The following is a 19,526-nucleotide window of genomic DNA, read 5'->3' on the forward strand; positions in this document are numbered from 1 at the left end:
AACAGCTGAACAAACTTCTTTATAAGCTGCAATGTGGAACAGTGGGCTGCACAGAATACAGCAGTGAAACACAGGGCCAGAGCAGTGAATAACTTTCATTCCCCACAGGTTGCCTGTTGTTGTTGTTATATTAATATTATTCATCTAGTGCCCAAAGTATATTAGGCACTTTCTATTTATTTAGTTATTTAGAGTTGTTAAAATATTAACAAGAAGGACACAATCTTAATCCTCAGGCACCTATGACAGGTTATGGAGACAATAACACTAAATCTAACAACTGACCCCTCTCATAAAAGTCAACCTCTCAATAGAGTCCCCGAAAACCTCCAGCTACCATAGAAGCTTCAAGCCACTCTCTTGACAAAACTTATGGATAAACAATAAAATAGGACCCAGCCCAACTGCTTGCAGTCTAAATAGACAAAGGAGAGGGGAAGAGCATTTAACATGAACTAAAATTCTTGCTAAATACAGCCTCCAATAATAATTGTCCCCAGCCATGCCACATTATTTATGACCCTTTCTCCTAGCAACTTGCCTACAATTTAATCCATGTCAAGTTGTTCCTTGTTTTCCGCACCAGCCCCCTTTTACCTGCAGAAACTGAGTATTCTGGGAGGTAAGTCTTGTTGACTTTGGAGGGTGAGGACATAGTTCATGGGACAGTGAAGTGTGTCTTTGATTATACTGTTGCTGCTTTCACTGCTGTTCTGGGTTGCTTCCTCCAGGTGGGGGCTTTTATAGGTCAGCCTATGTGATGTGCTGGTGGTGGCTCTGCTCTCCCCTGCCCCTTAGGAGGCAAGAAGAAAGGCAGGCATTGGGGTCCTGGTGTCTCAGAGGGAATCTGGACCAAGGTGGGACCTTCGAACACAAAAGGTGAAATCCCAGCTCCATTAGCAAAACTCCCAATGGGCCTGGAATTTCACCCAGAATGATTATTTTAAAAATATTCTTTAAAGAGTGGAGTTGGTTTACAAAGATAGTGTGACAGGTTTCAGAGTAACAGCCGTGTTAGTCTGTATCCGCAAAAAGAAGAACAGGAGTACTTGTGGCACCTTAGAGACTAACAAATTTATTAGAGCATAAGCTTTCGGATGCATCCGAAGAAGTGGGCTGTAGTCCACGAAAGCTTATGCTCTAATAAATTTGTTAGTCTCTAAGGTGCCACAAGTACTCCTGTTCTTCTTTTTAAAGATAGTGTGGTGTCTCCAAAATATGTCTGTCATTTCAGTACTTAACTATCCTTATAAAGTTTTTCCTAATATCTAACCCAAATCTCCATTGCTGCAAGTTAAGCTGATTACTTCTTGTATTCCATGTCCACTGAAGGAAGGACAATTGATCACCAGCCTCTTTAGAACTGCTCTTAAGATATTTGAAGACTGTTACTATGTTACCTCTGAGTCTTCTTTTCTCAAAACTAAACATGCCCAGTTTTTTAACCTTTTTTCTTAGGTCAGGTGTTCTAAACCTCTTTTCATTTTTGATGCTCTCCTCTAGATTCTCCCCAATTTGTCCACGTCTTTCTTAAAGTGTGGTGCCCAGAACTGGACACAGCATCTCAGCCAAGGTCTCATCAGTGCTAAGTAGAGTGGGACAATTACCTCCTGTGTCTTACATTCCTGTTAATACATCCCAGAATATTTGACTTTTCTGCAACTTCATCACATTGTTGGCTCATATTCAATTTCTGATCCACTATAACACCCAGATTCTTTTCTGCTGTACTACTGTCTAGCCAGTGATACCCAATTTTGTATTTGTTCATTTGATATTTTTCTTCCAAAGTATAGTGCTGTGCACTGATCTTTACTGAATTTCATCGTGTTGATTTCAGACTAATTCTCCAATGTGTCAAGGTCATTTTGAATTCTAATCCTGTCCTCCAAAGTGTTGCAACTGCTCCCAGCTTTGTGTTATCACCTCATTTTATAAGCATACTCTCCATTCCAGTATCCAAGTCATTAATGAAAATGTTGAATAGTACTGGACCCCGGACAGACCCTCTGCAGGACCCCACTAAATACATCCTCCCAGTTTGACTCTGAACTATTGATAATTATACTTTCACTATGGTCTTTCAACCAGTTATGCACTTGTATTATAGTAATTTCATCTAGACCACATTTCCGTGAGAATGTCATGTGGGGCTGAGTCAAAAGCCTTACTTAAATCAAGACAGATCACACCTACTACTCCCCCCTCCCCCGTATTCACTAGGCCAGTAGCCCTTCCAGAGAAGGAAATTAAGTTGGTCTAGCATGATTTGTTCTTGACAAATCCATGTAGGCTTTTACTTATCACCCTATTATTCTCTAGGTACTCACAAATTGATTGTTTAATAATTTTGTTCCAATATCTTCTTAGGTATCGAATTTAGGCTGACTGGAAATTCCTTGGGTCTCCTTTGCGACCCTTTTAAAGATAGGCACTATATTTTCCCTTCTCCGGTCCTCTGGGATCTCACCTTTTCTCCGTGAGTTATCGGGGATAATTGCTAATGGTTCCGAGATTGCTTCAGCTAGTTTCTTAAATACCCTAGGACAGGGGTCGGCAACATTTGGCATGTGGCTCGCCAGGGTAAGCACCCTAGCGGGCTGGGCCAGTTTATTTACCTGCTGACGCGGTAGGTTCGGCCGATCGCGGCCCCCACTCACTGCGGTTCACCGTCCTGGGCCAATGGGGGCGGCGGGAAGCGGCGCGGGCCAAGGGATGTGCTGGCTGTGGCTTCCCGCCGCCCCCATTGGCCCGGGACGGCGAACCATGGCCAGTGGGGGCCGCGATCGGCCGAACCTGCTGCGTCAGCAGGTAAATAAACTGGCCCGGCCCGCTAGGGTACTTACCATGGCGAGCCGCGTGCCAAATGTTGCCGACCCCTGCCCTAGGATGAATTTTGTCAGTCTCTGCTAACTTGAATACATTTAACTTATCTAAATATTTGTTAACCTGATCGTTCTCTATCCTACCTTATGTTCTGTCCTCCTTGATGTTAATAATATTTGTGTTAAGCATCTGGTCACAATTAATATTGGCTCATTGTGCTTTTTAATTGTATTAAAATGGGAGAACAAAACAATCTCTAACTTCTATTTTTTTACTATATTTTTGTGACATTTACCAGAATACCGTGACAAAACCACAGTATAGTGTAGGTAATTTTATAATATACTTACATGCAGTACCATGGACAGTTAGATGCTTCAGCCCTGGGCCATCTCTACGTGTAAGACCATCTATCAGAGGCTCTAGGCCTACTCAGCAGAGTTTCTCTAGACTTCCACTGGTGTAACTCAGAGCAGAATTTGTCCTAGTGTCTGCAAGACAGTGAGATAAAAAGTTTCCATGCTATTAGTGCTTTTAACAGCACTTTACCTGTCCCATTTCTTGTGCAGACTTCACTCTAACCCTTACTGTTTTATTGTCTTAAAGCAATTGGAATGTTGTCTTTGAACCTAGTATTGTCAAGGGTGGTAAATGTCAAATGAATTCAATATAAACTTTTCAGTACCAATTCCCCATGGTAGACATTTGAAATAAAGTTAATCACTAGTTCTATTTAATAAGGAATATGTGACTTTGAATACCTGATAGTTTTGTGTTTTTCTCTCATTTTCATTATAGTATTAGCTCTCCACTTACACAACTCACACACAAAAGAGAAGGGTATACATTTAAATGGAGATTGACATGCCCAATATTTTATATGGGAGTGCATTCACCTATAAAAATCATGTATAAAAAACAAAAAAACCCAAAACAAAACAAAAAGGACTCAGAACATGTAAAAGACAAATGATGGATTTCTTTTCATGGCAGGACAGGAGTGGTATTTATAGCTCTGCAGTCAGAGGAATGGAGATAATGTAGGTTCTGTTGGTTTAGTTTTTCTATCAGGAAGCTCCAGTTCTAACAGATAGCAAAACTGCCCTGACCAGTTGTAAAATTGACAGAACATTTTACAGACTGTATTTGCTGGACTAGATGATGGTCAACGAGAAGGGCTGTGAAAATGGTCCTGATGAACCACAATTATTAAAGTTATTTTGAAAGACAGAGGATGCAGGATTATTCTGGGAACCAGGCTTTAATGTTCTAGGAAATATTCAAGGTGAGGCTGAGCTCTAATAATTTGCTAGTGCATTTTGTCATTTGGTAATAAACTAAAATGTACAATGTTTTAGATATAATTTAAAATCTGCAGATTTGCTATTGGTAGAGTATTGAGTGCTATAAAAGGTATGAAAGTTTCATTGCACTTTTTGTGTAAAATGGCATCCTCTGCTTGTCAAATTTTCTCATGTAAAGGAAAGACTTCTTTAATGTATATTTGATGTAATTGCTTCATGAAACATCGGTAAATATGAAGTGTAAAAACATTTGAATTTTAAAGCATCTATTCAGACAATCTCATCTTGGACTGGAGTCCAGTAGGAGTTCCCTGAAATGATAGATATATGCTAGGATTGCCATATATACTGTAATATAGTTTTTCTTTTGCTGATTCTCAAAGGATCGTAATGTTACAATCACAGTATAATTACTGAACTAAATAAAATTGAACAAACTAATACAAAAAGAAATTAAAGGACACTTGAAAAAAGTCTGATAGTTTAAATGTATTTCTCTATTTGGAGCATATTATTCCAGCTTTACTCTACTGGCACGGAATTATACTTCTTATCATGGCTTCCTAGATTTTAGATCTTTGACAGTACTCTGATATTTATTAATTAAAGTCCATGTTAATTTAATAAGCTCTGTCTGTTTGCTCATTATGAGATCACCTGACCCCGCCAGTGATTGAACTTGCCGATCATGGTTAGCATTTAAGTCTGAGTCATTTGTGTCTAATCTGATCTATATTAAGTAGGTTTGCTAATTTACCTATCAAGGTTCTTATACTAATACCCATCACCATAGTATGTGAGAGTCATTGAAAACGTTATTAGTTTATTAAAAACTTGGCATCAAATTGTTCTGACCAGTGTTCACTTACTCATTTATTTTATTGGGCTAAATCCTGCAGTCCTCACTCAGTCAGAATTCCCATTGGATAATATGTAGGAAATTAATGACTACAGGACTTTACTCTATGTTCTCAGATGAAAACTACTTTGAATGGATACTACAAACAAGACTGTAGTAATGCTGCAAACCTGTACTTTATGCTGTTTACTCTTTTTAAAAAAGATTTGACATGTTTACTGGCCCAAATTCTGCTCTGTTACACCAGTGTTATAAGTGTTAAGTAACTCCACTGAGTTAAGTAATGTTATTCCAGATTTACACCACTGTAAATGAAAAGTGAATATGGTCCCTCATATAATTAATAACACCAATAAGTAGAAAAAGCAATCTGGTCTCTGTGATAGAACTGCCAGACAATAAGCCAACAGTTTAATGTTCAAGTTAAATTCAATCATTTTGTTATCAAATAGCATGTGCTGTATGTGTAACGCTATTGCTCTATTTCCGCAGGTGTCTTATTAAGGATTTTGAAAAGCGTCCTTCAGTCACCCACCTTTTAGAGCATCCATTTATTAGACAAGCCCATGGTAAGGATATGTCTCTGCAAAAACAGTTGGCTGATCTCATCCAGGCACAAGAACAGTTAGGCTTTATAGCCAAAATAAGGTACTGTGCATTGTATTATTCTGCAGCCTTCCCCTGACTAGCCCTGGAAACATAATTTAAAACGTTTAATTTTCAGACATTTATTACTTCAGATGATTACCTATATGCATTAGCCGTTTTATTTGTATTAAGTGCTGCATGCCGTATGAATGGAGAAACAAGCTTCCCACTCATGCCTTTATAACTTATTTTGTTCAACCATAACATGAATACCACACTATCTTTCTCTCTCCCATTTGACTTTGTTTTTATATATATTCATTTAATGGATTTATCACTAATACTGCTAATATAGGGATTTTTATTGATCAGTTAATAAGCTGTTTACACTGAGTGGATTGAAATTCTGTTATGTTTTTGTAGCAGACCTGAAAGTATAAACATGAGCAGTAAAGTGACTATCAGGAAAGATTAAGAATTGAACATTTTAAAGTTGTTTGCAGCTTGGTTAGCTATTACTAGTGATGGGGGAGGCCCTTTAATACTTAATATGATTGTTTTCCTTTGGATTAATAACAACTATTATTTTTACACAGCCTAAAACTTAATTTTAAAAATGTGGTTAAAAAAGCAATGAATGCTCATCATTAGTAGAGGGTACTTTTTTCCAGCATCCTTTAAGGCTGACTATAAGAAATGTTTCTTGGTTTGGTTACTGTCCAGAAGGTGGCAGGATTTCACTGTTTTGAAAGTGAATTTAAATGCAAATGAACACACCTTCCTAGGCTCAGTAATCATTTTGTAATATAAAATTTGTCTAGTACTAGATAAGCTCTGGTCCATTATTATAAACAAATACCTACTAATGTTGATGAAGAAAATTAAATGTCATGATTCATGACTCATAAAAATGTATATACTTATATACTGTAAGAATCTGCTGATTAAAAAGGAAAAGCCTAAATGTACATGTACAAGTTAAAATACTGGAATAGCTAGAGGTTTCAAGGTGAATGTGTCTTCCCTATTTTTCTGCTGAGGGAATATTAATCCCTCATCTAGCCCAGGCTCAGACCAGAACAGTTTCTGTTTTATCTCGTCTCTGGACCAAACTGCCTCTGGGTAGAACATGAATATGGGGTGGTGGGGAGAAGGCAGAAGGAGCCTTCCCTACCCCAGTTATGCACCATGCAGAAGATCTGGACTCACCAGTGTCCGCCGATGCTTGGAAGAGCTCAAAGACTGCTTCCTCCTTGCACCCCAAGAGCATCAGTCTCTACAGAGGGGATGAGGAAGAGTCAGGGCCATGGCCCTTTCACCATGCCACTACACAGAGCTAGCTGGGAGTGCTGTGGGGTGCAGGCTGCAATCACCCAAAAGTATGATGCAGCATGTGAGTTCCCCCTGTATGCCTGGGAGCTGGGGGAGGGATTGCACCTGTGAGCTCGTGTTTGTCCAGCATAATCTAACTCTTTGCCTGTCCTGCTACTGTCACAGGTACTCTGCTCCATATTAAATCAGTTCTTCTCCATTATGATTAGTCAAGTAACCGAACCAGGAAGAAGAGGCGGATGAGGCTTTTTTTAAACAATTAACAAAATCATCCAAAGCACAGGACTTGGTGGTGATGTGGGACTTCAACTACTTAGACATCTGTTGGGAAAATAACACAGCAGGGCACAGATTATCCAACAAGTTCTTGGAATGTATTGGAGACAATTTTTGATTTCAGAAGGTGGAGAAAGCTACTAGGGGAGAGGCTGTTCTAGATTTGATTTTGACAAATAGGGAGGAACTGGTTGAGAATTTGAAAGTGGAAGGCAGCTTGGGTGAAAGTGATCATGAAATGGAAGAGTTCATGATTCTAAGGAATGGTAGGAGGGAGAAGAGCAAAATAAAGACAATGGATTTCAAGAAGGCAGAGTTTAGCAAGCACAGGGAGTTGGTAGGTAAGATCCCATGGGAAGCAAGTCCAAGGGGAAAAACAATTGAAGACAGTTGGCAGTTTTTCAGAGAGATATTATGAAGGCACAAGAGCAAACTATCCCACTGTGTAGGAAAGATAGGAATTATGGCAAGAGATTATCCGGGCTTACCCAATGATCTAAAAATCAAAAAAGAGTCCTACAAAAAGTGGAAACTAGGTCAAATTACAAAGGATGAATATAAACAAATAACACAAGTATGTAGGGACAGAATTGGAAAGGCCAAGGCACAAAACGAGATCAAACTAGCTAGAGACATAAAGGGTAACAAGAAAACATTGTACAAATACATTAGAAGCAAGAGGAAGACCAAGGACAAGGTAGGCCCGTTGCTCAATGGGGTGTGTGTGGGGGGAACAATAACAGAAAATGGCATAAGTGCTTAATTACTTCTTTGTTTCAGTTTTCACCAAGAAGGTTGGCAGTGATTGGATGTCTAACATAGTGAATGCCAGTGAAAATGAGGTAGGATCAGAGGCTAAAATAGAGAAAGAACAAGTTAAAAATTACTTAGACAAGTTAGGTATCAGAGGGGTAGCCGTGTTAGTCTGGATCTGTAAAAAGCAACAAAAAGTCCTGTGGCACCTTAAAGACTAACAGATGTATTGGAGCATAAGCTTTCGTGGGTGAATGCCCACTTCGTCATTCACCCAGGAAAGCTTATGCTCCAATACATCTGTTAGACTTTAAGGTGCCACAGGACTCTTTGTTGCTTTAGACAAGTTAGATGTCTTCAAGTCACCAGGACCTGATGAAATGCATCCTAGAATACTCAAGGAGCTGACTGAGGAGATACGTGAGCCATTAGCGATTATCTTTGAAAAGTCATGGAAGATGGGAGAGATTCCAGAAGACTGGAAAAGGGCAAATATTGTACTAATCTATAAGAAGGGAAATAAGGATAACCTGGGGAATTATAGACCGGTCAGCTTAACTTCTGTACCCGGAAAGATAATGGAGCAAATAAATAAACAATCAATTTGCAAACATCTAGAAGATAATAAGGTGACAAGTAACAGCAAAAAAAAAAAAAAAAAAAACTGTCAAAATGACCTGATAGCTTTCTTTGACAGGAGAACAAGCCTTGTGGATAGCAGGGAAGAGGTAGACGTGGTAAATCTTGACTTTATTAAAGCTTTTACTGTCTCTCATGACCTTCCCATAAACAAAGTAGGGAAATGCAACCTAGATGGAGCTACTAAAAGGTGGGTGCATAATAGATGGGAAAACCATTTCCGGAGAGTAGTTATCAGTGGTTCATGGTCATGCTGGAAAGGCATAATGAGTGGGGTCCTGTAGGGATCGGTTCTGGGTCCGGTTATGTTCAATATCTTAATCAATGATTTAGATAATGGCATAGAGAATACGCTTATAAAGTTTGTGGGTGATACCAAGCTGGGACGGGTTGCAAGTGCTTTGGACGATAGGATTATAATTCAAAATGATCTGGATAAACTGGAGAAATGGTCTGAAGTAAATAGGATGAAATTTAATAATGACAAATGCAAAGGAATCCACCTAGAAAAGAACAATCAATTGCACAAATACAAAATAGGAAATGACTAACTACTGGGGAAAGGGATCTGTGGTCATAGTGGACCGTAAGCTAGATATGAGTCAATAGTGTAATGCTGTTGCAAAAAAAGCGAACATCATTCTGAGATGTGTTAGCAGGAGTGTTGTAAGCAAGACATGAGAAGTAATTCTTCCGCTCTATGCTGTGCTGATTAGGCCTCAACTGGAGTATTGTGTCCAGTTCTGGGTGCCACATTTTAGGGAAGATGTGGACAAATTGGAGAAAGTCCAGAGAAGAGCAACAAATATGATTAAAGGTCAATAAAACATGACCTATGAGGGAAGACTGAAAAAATTGGGTTTGTTTAGTCTGGAGAAGAGAAGACGGAGGGGGAACATAACAGTTTTCAAGTGCATAAAAGGTTGTTACAAGGAAGAGGAGAAAAATTGTTCTTTTTAACCTCTGAGGATAGGACAAGAAACAATGGGCTTAAATTGCAGCAAGGGAGGTTTAGGTTGGACATCAGGAAAAACTTCCTGTCAGGGTGGTTAAGCACTGAAATAAATTGCCTAGGGAGGTTGTGGAATCTCCATCATTGGAGATTTTTAAGAGCAGGTTAGACGAACACCTGTCAGGGATGGTCTAGATAATACTTAGGCCTGATCCCCACTAAGCCCCCACTTCGGACTAAGGTACGCAAATTCAGCTACGTTAATAACGTAGCTGAATTCGAAGTACCTTAGTCCGAACTTACCATGGGTCCAGATGCGGCAGAGAGGCTCCCCCGTCGATGCCGCGTACTCCTCTCGCCGAGCTGGAGTACTGGCGTCGACGGCGAGCACTTCCGGGATCGATTTATCGCGTCTTAACCAGACGCGATAAATCGATCCCAGAACATCGATTGCCTGCCGCCGGACCCTCCGGTAAGCGTAGACATACGCTTAGTCCTGCCATGAATGCAGGGGACTGGACTAGATGACCTCTCGAGGTTCCTTCCAGTCCAATGTTTCTGTAAGTAGCATCTAGAGTCCAAGGTATGACAGCAGCTCCACTGCGTGGGTGCTATATAAACCTGTCAGAAGACATGGTTCCTGCTCCAAAGAATTTACAATCCGATCCATTCCAAATACATTACATACAGAATTTATAGCCATCTTTAGACTGATCTTTACCAACATCAAAAATAGTTTGGCTTGTCAGCATAACGCCTGGCCTTAGCTCCAGACACATAGATAGATGTAAGTGTGCACTGCCCACCTGCTACTCCCCTTGAATGGATGAATCCTGGACGCTATGGCCAGTGCAGCTCAACTGCAGGGAGAGTAGCAATCTGCTACTGATCAAGACCAGTAGCAGATTACTATCCACCTCCCCAAAAAACATAGGAAAGGTGGGAAGGAACCTTAACTGTCTTGGGGCACAATTCCTTCCTTGTGCTATTACTGCGGCAGTGCCACCATTACACAGGGCAGACTGTAGAAGCACAATTTAGGCCTTAGATACAGGAAATAGCAAGTGGAAATTTTCAGAAACCTTGAATCCACAGACTGCTTAGTATGTAAGCGACTTAATCTGCAGCAAAGGAGATTTAGGGTAGATATTGGGGAAAACTTTCCAACTATAAGGGTAGTTAAGCACTGGAATAGACTTCAGTGGGAGATTGTGGAATCCCCATCATTGGAGGTTTTTAATAACAGGTTAGACAAACATCTGTCAGGGATGGTCTAGCTACATATAGTTGGTTCTGCCTCAGCTGGGGTGGGGCAGGGTGAGGGGATTGACTAGATGACCTCTCGAGGTCTCTTCCAGCCTAACATTACTATGATTCGGTGTTTATCAGTTTCTTATTAAATGAAGTACTACTTCTGCTGAGTATTGTGAAAAAAATACTTCAACACCTTCAACTCCTTTCTCTTCATATGCCAGTATATTTATGCTTGTATCTGTAATTTTCACTCCATGCATCTGAAGAAGTGGTTTTTTACCCACGAAAGCTTATGCCCAAATAAATCTTAGTCTTTAAGGTGCCACCTGCCTCCTCTTTATACTTCAACACAGTATAGAAATCATTTTTTCCTCTGCATAAGTCACATTTTCCCAACACTACTATTCATATTATACACACAAACTACATTAAAAACGTAATTAAAACTGCAAAATCAGATTTTAGCTGTTAAAATCAAAGAACTCTCTACTGAGCACCTGTGAACTGTGCATATTCAAAGGTTTATAACTTGGCAAAATGTGGGTGGATTTTCATGGGGATGGCAAAAGGCATGTCCCGGAAACACAGGCTACTCTGTTGGCAAATTTCAAGTTCCTGCTCCAACTCATAGAGGAGCTAGAGCATTTCAAAGAAAAGGTCTCAAGAATGTTTTAACATTGCAAAACAATGTATTCTTCATTAGTCTTGTTCTCAGAAACAGTTGGCTGAAATTTTCCAAAGACATTCAGGCTGAGGAAGATACCTGGCATGGAAAATTTCAGCCCAAATGGTTAAAATTTCACAAAGATATAAGCAACTGACAATAGGGTCTTATAATAGGAGTTAGTTTGGAATGTGGGTTTTGGTTTGGGCTCCCCCTGTGTGACACAGACTAATAATACATTGTATATTTAAATATGGTCCATTTGGGGATCTCAAAACTCTTTAAAGACTCTAATTCTTCGGGGCATCTTTTTGTTCTGTGTTTGTACAGCATCCAACATGATGGAGCCCTGGTCAATGACTGGGGCTCTTAGGGCACTACTAAAATACAAATAATAAATGAATAATAATAAATTACTCTTTGTAATACCCCTGTGATGGAAAGGGACATATGCATGGATATACGTACAGACACACACACATTTATTAGGAAGTGACAGTCATGATTAATCATGGAACCTTGTTATAAATCATGCACCTTTGATTGCCTTACCTGCAGTCCACCCCATAATCCATCAGCCTGGGACTAATATTCCAAAGCTTTAAACGTTGTCACAAGGCCATCATTTCTATAATACAACCTGACAGAGACCTGTTTCCTTATACTCCCCACCCCTTAAATGTGCCATTTCTACCCAAAACGACACTGAGCTGAGATTCAGGATGGACAATATACAGCCCTAGCCCCGTAACAAATTTTAATTTTGAATTGCAGTGGCACCTAGAGCTCCTAATTGGGAATCAGGCACAGGCTTGCTAGGTACTGTTTGGACATATAGCAAAAAACAGCTCCTCCCCAAAAGAGCTTCCAGTCTGAGTAAGGTCTAATAGCTTACATCTGGCCATCCCTAAAATTTGCCTCTGTATACTTTGGGAATTGGGAGATCCATAGCTTCTCAATGGGCATTTACTTCCAGCTCTGGAAGCCATTGAGATATTGGACTTGTGCTGATAATCATAAGATTATTATTGATAGAAAAACTAATTATGTTAATTTTTAAAGGTATCAAACGTATGTTAGTTATAGTTTTCTTCTTCCTCAGAGGTCTGTACAGTTGAACTCTTGATACTAAGGGACCTGGCTTTGCAACAGAGGGATATGCAAAAAAGAGTACCAATGAAAAGTTTTAAAAGTCTCTAAAGCATTTAAAAATAGTTTTCAGTAAAGTATATAACACACACAGAACACATGATGGTGCAGTGTTATATAAAAGTTTTATTGGCATCCATTTGTGCTGATCTACGGAAGTCACTTGTACAATAGCTTTACCTTTTGTAAATAAATTGGAATTCCCAAGGGCATGCTTTTAAAAGCTTTTTGCCACACCACCAGGTGTGTGTGCTCTCTGACTCTTTAATGTGTACACGTATATGTAATGTATAATAAAATGTTAGTCTTTATATAAAATCATCTACCTAACAACTGTTTGGGTGTGGAAATATGGAAACTTTTTTTGAGAGTGCATAACAGCACTACAAAACAGTCTAGAAGAAAGAGCAGAAAATAATGTATTTTCCCATTAAATCTTAAGGGAAACTAAGGAGGCAGACTGCAATTATCTAGAACTGGGAATTTACCAAGACTTGTCCTGTGAAAAGAGCCACTGACTTGTTAGTGACTCCCGACTACAAGCGATCAGGAGATTCCACTTTTATGTCTGAGTTGAAAGATTTCGGCATCACAGTGCTGCCCACTATCATGCATTGGTTCATTATTGACTCAGCATCCATGTGTTCCTTGCAGGTGTCTTGTCTAAATCCTGAGAGCATCTAAGATTAGCCTTGCTTATTTTGTGAGATCACAACACAAATGGCAGGGCTACAGGCTAGAAACCCTAGGAGAACTAACTTAGAAATGCTGCAGAGTTGTAGAGATTGTATCTCAAGTTGTTATTCCACAATTTACAGTGAAGTAAGAAATTAAGAAGAAGAAGAACAGTGCAAACTGAAACCAGGAAAGCCCAAAATGATGCTTAGTTGAAAGATGTGAACGCTCTGAGGAGGTGGCAAAAACCATCACTTCACCTACAGTAAAAGACATACGACCTCTGTCAGTCAAGATAGTGCTTAGTCTTAAGGTCATGGTGGACACATCACTGACCCTGGAAAATCAAATAACATCAGTGTGATAGGGTGTGTACCCCACATATGTCATGAAAGGGTTAATATGGGCTTGAGAGGCCAATTAGCCAGCCTGGGTTCACCTGGAGGATGGGCCAGGCCTAATTAGAGATAAAGTCCAGCTGGGAGAGAGCTGGGTTTGGGGTTTTTTCCCCCCTCAATAATAAGCTGGATGAGTCCATTTGGAGAGAGGTGTCCCAGAACTCTGTGGGAGGGGGTGTGTGTCAGCCTCTGGACTGTCCCCACACTCCTGAGACCAGGCATGGGGGCAACCTGTAGTGAGTGAGGTGTGCTTGGGAGGAAGAGGTGGTTAGCTGAGCACAGCTGGGCTGAAGGTTTGGTTTCTTTTACCTTTTTGTTGTCCTTTGGTAAAGGACTCTGTGGCCCCAGAAGAAGCAGGAATCTGCAACGTGGCCTGTCTGGAAGGCCGAGATACTACTACAATCAGAGAAGGCCAAATGACGTGGGGGGACTGAGTCACATCTGGCCACAAGGAGGTGTATTGGGGTGGCAGCTTACCACAGTCAGTTACTGTTAGCTGCTCCCTCCATCTCCAGCTAATAAGACTCAGTCTCTTTATCTTGGATAAATTCCTAGCCTCACTACTTCATGCATTTGTCACATCCAGGCTAGACAATTGCAACCCAGGCTATCTAGACCTAAGCAAGAAATTAATGAAGAAGCTGCGACTGGCAAATCATACTTCTAAGTGGTATAAACCAAAGACCATCTATTAGGCCCATGCTTCCCATCCTGCACTGGCACCTTGTGTGCTGTCAGATCCATTTCAAATGTATACTGAGCTATAAAACCCTTAATGGAACAGATCCATGTTATCTCTAAGACTACCTCTTCTTTATGTGGCATCCAACACTCTGGTTAGTGGGGTTTATCTAGATGCAAGGAAGCAGAAATCAGGATACTGTGTCCTTTTCTTCCATTATGGTTTCTGCAGCCTTTATCTTCAATTTCCTGTGAAATTATTTTGCTCACCTCAAAGCTGTTAGTCTCCATGGTGTTTATCACACTGTCAATGTGATAAACATTGTTTAAAAACGGGAAGTAACGCTAGGGTGTGTCTGCACAGAAGAAGCTGAGCATGGGCTAGCCTACCTGAACTAACTTGAATCCAACTAGTGTGGGTAATAGCATCGAAGACAGCACAGTGTGGGCTTCAGAGCAGGCGAGCAAGCCAAGTTCATACCTAGGATCCATGCCAGGCTTGCATTACCTGTCCCCGCTGTGCTGTCTTTCCTGCTATTGTTTCCTGTACTAGTTGGATTCAAGCTAGCTTGGGTGTAAATGAGCCTGTGCACAGCTTTTGCTGTGTAAACATGTCTTTAGAACCATGGCTGTGACAGGCAGCAAAAGACCTACCTTCTTGGATAAAATCCTCCTCCTCTTTTTCATTCTTAGTAAATGAGCTGTGAAAGGAATTCACAGTCTCAGCTGAACATCCATATGGCCCCAGTGTGATTTCACTCACCAGTTTTACACTGGTCTAGCTCAATTAACTTCAATAGAATTACTCTTGATTTATACTGGTGAAAATGGAATCAGAATCACTCTGGCAGAATTCTATCCATTACATAAATTTGTATTTAAAAGAAAAAATTGTAAAAAGATTATTAGGAAGAAATGCAAAAGCTAAATTCTAGAACTCTGGGCCACGTTATCTCAAATGACCTCAGTTTAATTCATTACTTTGAATTTATTTACATAAAGGGCTAAACCAGTAGTTGTGGCCAAGTTATGATTAGTGCAGCTAAAGGGAGAGGAAAAATGGCTCTAAGTCACCTTTTTAACTTTCCTGGTCCTACGGTGGATGGATGCCATGCAAGCCCCATGGCTTAAATAGAGCTGCTTCTGGGCTGACCAAAACTCTTCAGCTGTCCACAGCCCAAGGGGCCACCCTGGCAGACAGATCACTGGAGAGCAGTTGCATTTTAGTCACACATGCTGTGATTGTCTCTATGCCAGTGAGAGATTCGCCCAACACTGGGAGAATCACCATTGATATTGCAGGTTTCCGACTACTTCGTGCCACTGTGAGCCAAAGATCTGACCTGGTTTCTCTAGATGAAATCCTGCAAGTTTTGTCATTGACTTAAATGGAATCAGGATTTCACCCTCTGTCCTTCCTTTAGTACTCTGGACCTGTCCCTTCTATTCTCGCTTGGTAAACCCTTAGCCCAAAATCAGGCGTCACCACTGCATGGAAATGAGTTCTGGCCATTAATTTCATTTCCCCATCTCCTCCAACTCCAGCAAATAAGCTTTTTGGGGCAGGCACTGTCATTTACTATATGTTTGTACAGCATCCACCACAATAGGGCTGTTTGTTTGTTTGTTTCCTAGATGCTATTGCAATATATATGTTAAATAATAATATCTACATAGATTTCATTATCACATTTACCATAACACTATTTACAGAATGTTTTCATTTTAAAATATTGTATCTCATGTATAAGGAAAAGTCCAGAAAGCAGAATCAACAAACCAGAATCCTGGGTTTCAGTCACCAGTGTTCCAGCAAGGCTATATTTTTCCAGTTCTCTCTCTATCCTGGAGCCAAAATATATCATCACATTTTAGCAAATGGAAATGAATTTACAACCCATTTTGGGAGCCAGAATAATCTCGTACCCATCAAGATTTAGATGTCCCTAGGAAAGGAGCATTTTTCAGAAAATGTAGAGGACAGTTTCAAACTCTTGTTACTGAACCTGGCCTTACATAATGAATGTGAGATGCTGGGGAAGGGACTGAGTATATTTCTACAGACAGTAACCTGGTGCTGAATGCGGGACAGGAATAGAGTTTGGTTGGATAGATTCAAGCCCCACATAGTAATGAACTGAGGAAAACTGGAAGGGAGGTGGACTCAAATTCAGGAAAGGGTATCAGTAACAGAATATGGGTGCATGGTTCAGGAGTAAATAAGCAGAGCTCCCGTACACATGGAGTGTCTGTAAAGACTTTCTGACATAAATACTCTGTGCCATAAATAAAGGAGGGTGTGTAATAATGTGGTTAGGGCACAGTCTTGCTATATTTGGATTGTAAATTTTTCCAGGCAGGGACCTCATCGATTTACATGGAACATACCAGACACTATATACATAATCATTATAATAAAAAAAAAAAATAGGACAGGGAATTAGAATAACCAAGTTTTGTTCCCCATTCTGTCACTAAATCAGTATGTCAGCTTGGTAAATCGCTTAATTTCACTGTGCCTCAATTCAGCCACCTGTGAAGTGGTTATTATGATAATGTCTTCACTTGTTGCATTATGTCTATAAAATTAGATTGTAATCTCTTGGAGGCAGAAGTTTGTATTTTACTTGTTCTGTTAGACACCCAGCACACTTTTAGTCGTTGTAAAAATATTAATGAAGAAGAACTTGCATATTGCCTACTTCTATCTATTCTCTGTTCCTTGGAAGGCTCAGGGAAGGGGGGGAGTATTAGTGATTATGGATACTGCAAGCTCTCTGTTCACAATAAAACACTTGCTCAGTTCTGGCAGGTAAATATTTTTTGTGAAATCGCGTTTGAGTATATGGGATAATCCATTGGGAAGATTATAAGGGAGAGCTGTTCCCTTTCCAAACATGGAATAGGAATACTCGGTGGTTTGAGCATTGCTCTCCTAAACCCAGGGGTGTGAGTTCAATCCTTAAGGGGCCTAGTAGGGAACTGGGATAAAAAGCTGTCTGGGGATTAGTCTTGCTTTGAACAGGGGGTTGGACTAGATGACTTCCTCAGGTCCCTAATATTCTATGTCTTGAACTCATTTTTGTTTTTTTGATTCATGACACAAGAGATTCCACCATCAAGACTGATTTTCAGCAGGCTGTTTCCTGATACTCCTAAATGTTAAACTGCTCTTTGAGCTGACTTCACTGGCAATATGTACTGCAAAAAGTGGGCATGTACTGTGGAATTCATTTATAAACCCTATCAAATGTTATCCTCATCCTTTTGTACATGTCAGGACCTCATCCAAACTTGGCAGAGCTGGTAGCTGGCTCAAAATTTAAACAATGGAAAAACATATGTCAGAACTTCATAATATTGTTTAAGCTAGACAGCAAATTAAGTTCCATGGAAAATGCTTAAAGACTTTGTTGTGCTACATTTAGAAGAGCAACTTCAAAGTTGGGAATCTCAAAATTCTATCTTCTTTCCTGCCTCCTTAAGTCTGATTGCCAATTCTTAATTTCTTCATATGGATTTATCCCTGAACCAAATCCTTCCATGGTATTTTTTTCAAAACTAAAAAATGAGTGGAGAAATACTTCCAACAGCCAAGTAATTGTGGGTGGAATTGGTTGGAAAATGCACAAAAAAAAAAAAAAAAAAAAAGTGCTGAAGTATTTTGTTGACATTTTGAAAAATGTCAACCGCTGGTTGAAAAACACCAAAAATAATTTATGATACACTTTTGCAAATAGTTTCCCCTGAAATTTCAAATACTCGAAAATTCTTAGGCAGCAAGTAAAAAGAAATCCTAAAATAAAAAATCATTGTACCCAGTCCAGCAATCAGGAGCAAATCTAAAATAGCAGAGAGTGGTCATATGTGAGCTGGAGGAATACAAATTCAGTAAGAGCAGTTTCTGCTTTTTGGGTTTGGAGGAGTTATTGCAAGCCCTGGTGAGGGAAAACACATTTTGAAAAATACTAGAATTTAGAAACAATTTAAAAAAATACTAGAATATGCATTTTAACCTTCGCTTGGCAGCATCCTCCTGAACCAGCCCTCAAAATTTTAGGTATTGTGCAACAAAAACACTTCAAATTATACTGTTGTGATGAAATAGAAGAGTAACAGAAAAGAACCTTAGAGGGCCCTCTATAGAATGCTATTGATGTAAGGAGATGAAAAGTAGTGGATGTCATCTCTAGCAAAGATATGCTTAATAAATAGGTTGCAGTTCCTAAGTCCCTTAATGGCATCTGGCTGATTTTCAGAGGAAGTTAATATGGGGCAGCTCCGTTAATCCATTGCCATCTGTCTATTTTGCTAACCCTGTCAATCAACCATCACAGTGGTTAAAGTTGACAAAAGCAATGATTTTTTGTAGCAGTATCCAGGGTTACTAATGGTTGAACTGCAGTCTGGAAGAATCAAGTTGGTGGTCACAAATTAGTGTTGGGCAAATCAAAAATGGTCATGGTTCAAAATGGCTGGTTCTCAAATTAACAGAGGCTTTAAGGAGCCTCACTCCAGACCTGGCTCTCTACACTCTGCTGTTTTTCTGCTATCTGGAGAGCCTGTGCTCCCCTCTACCAATTGTTCTTCCCTTCAGGAGGGCCAGTCAGGAAATTTGTTCTGCCAGCTTCTGGCCAGGTCATCTTCTCATGAAAGTAAAGATTTAGCGTCTGAGTGGATGGGTTCTTATTTGATCCATATTGGGCTGCCCTGTCTTAATGCGAAAACAGCTTTGTTGCCATGTGCCTGTCTGAGAGAGAGAGAGAGAACCAGTAGCAGAAAAATTAACCTTTGTCAGGTTTAATTCCCCCCATCTATGCTGGCACAGAAAGATATAATTTATATTCTCCTGAGATGGGGCCCTGTACCATCAGAGAAAAGATGAAGAGCCTGTGGGCTCAGCTAGCCCCGCCTGCTATACCTGAAGCCAATTCCAAGCCTGGAGGGGCAATAAAAGGAGAGCCTGACTCAGTTCAGGGTTGACTGGTCAGGAAGGAGGGCAGAGCGCTGCCTTTCTGCCTGAAGGGAGCTTCAATTGCAGAGTTGCAGACAGATAGGCATGATTGCTGGATCGGCCACTGGGCAGGAACATCAGACCCCAAGGAATGAGCAATGCATGAATCAGAGACTGTTTGGGAAGAAAACCTGAAGGAAAGGGCAGGAACGCTGTCCTGGA

General features: G+C 40.2%; 1 protein-coding gene across 1 annotated transcript in view; it reads left to right on the forward strand.

The window, feature by feature from the left end:
* MYO3B (myosin IIIB) overlaps positions 1-19,526 on the forward strand; it is a 319,441-nt gene that overhangs the window by 125,887 nt on the left and 174,028 nt on the right. Inside the window, exon 9 of the mRNA XM_034786511.1 lies at positions 5,482-5,637. Within this exon, the coding sequence (XP_034642402.1) occupies positions 5,482-5,637 (156 nt within the window). The remainder of the gene's footprint in view (positions 1-5,481; positions 5,638-19,526) is intronic.

The sequence above is a fragment of the Trachemys scripta genome, chromosome 11 (genome assembly GCF_013100865.1).
Source record: "Trachemys scripta elegans isolate TJP31775 chromosome 11, CAS_Tse_1.0, whole genome shotgun sequence".
In the NCBI taxonomy this organism is placed as follows: domain Eukaryota; kingdom Metazoa; phylum Chordata; order Testudines; family Emydidae; genus Trachemys; species Trachemys scripta.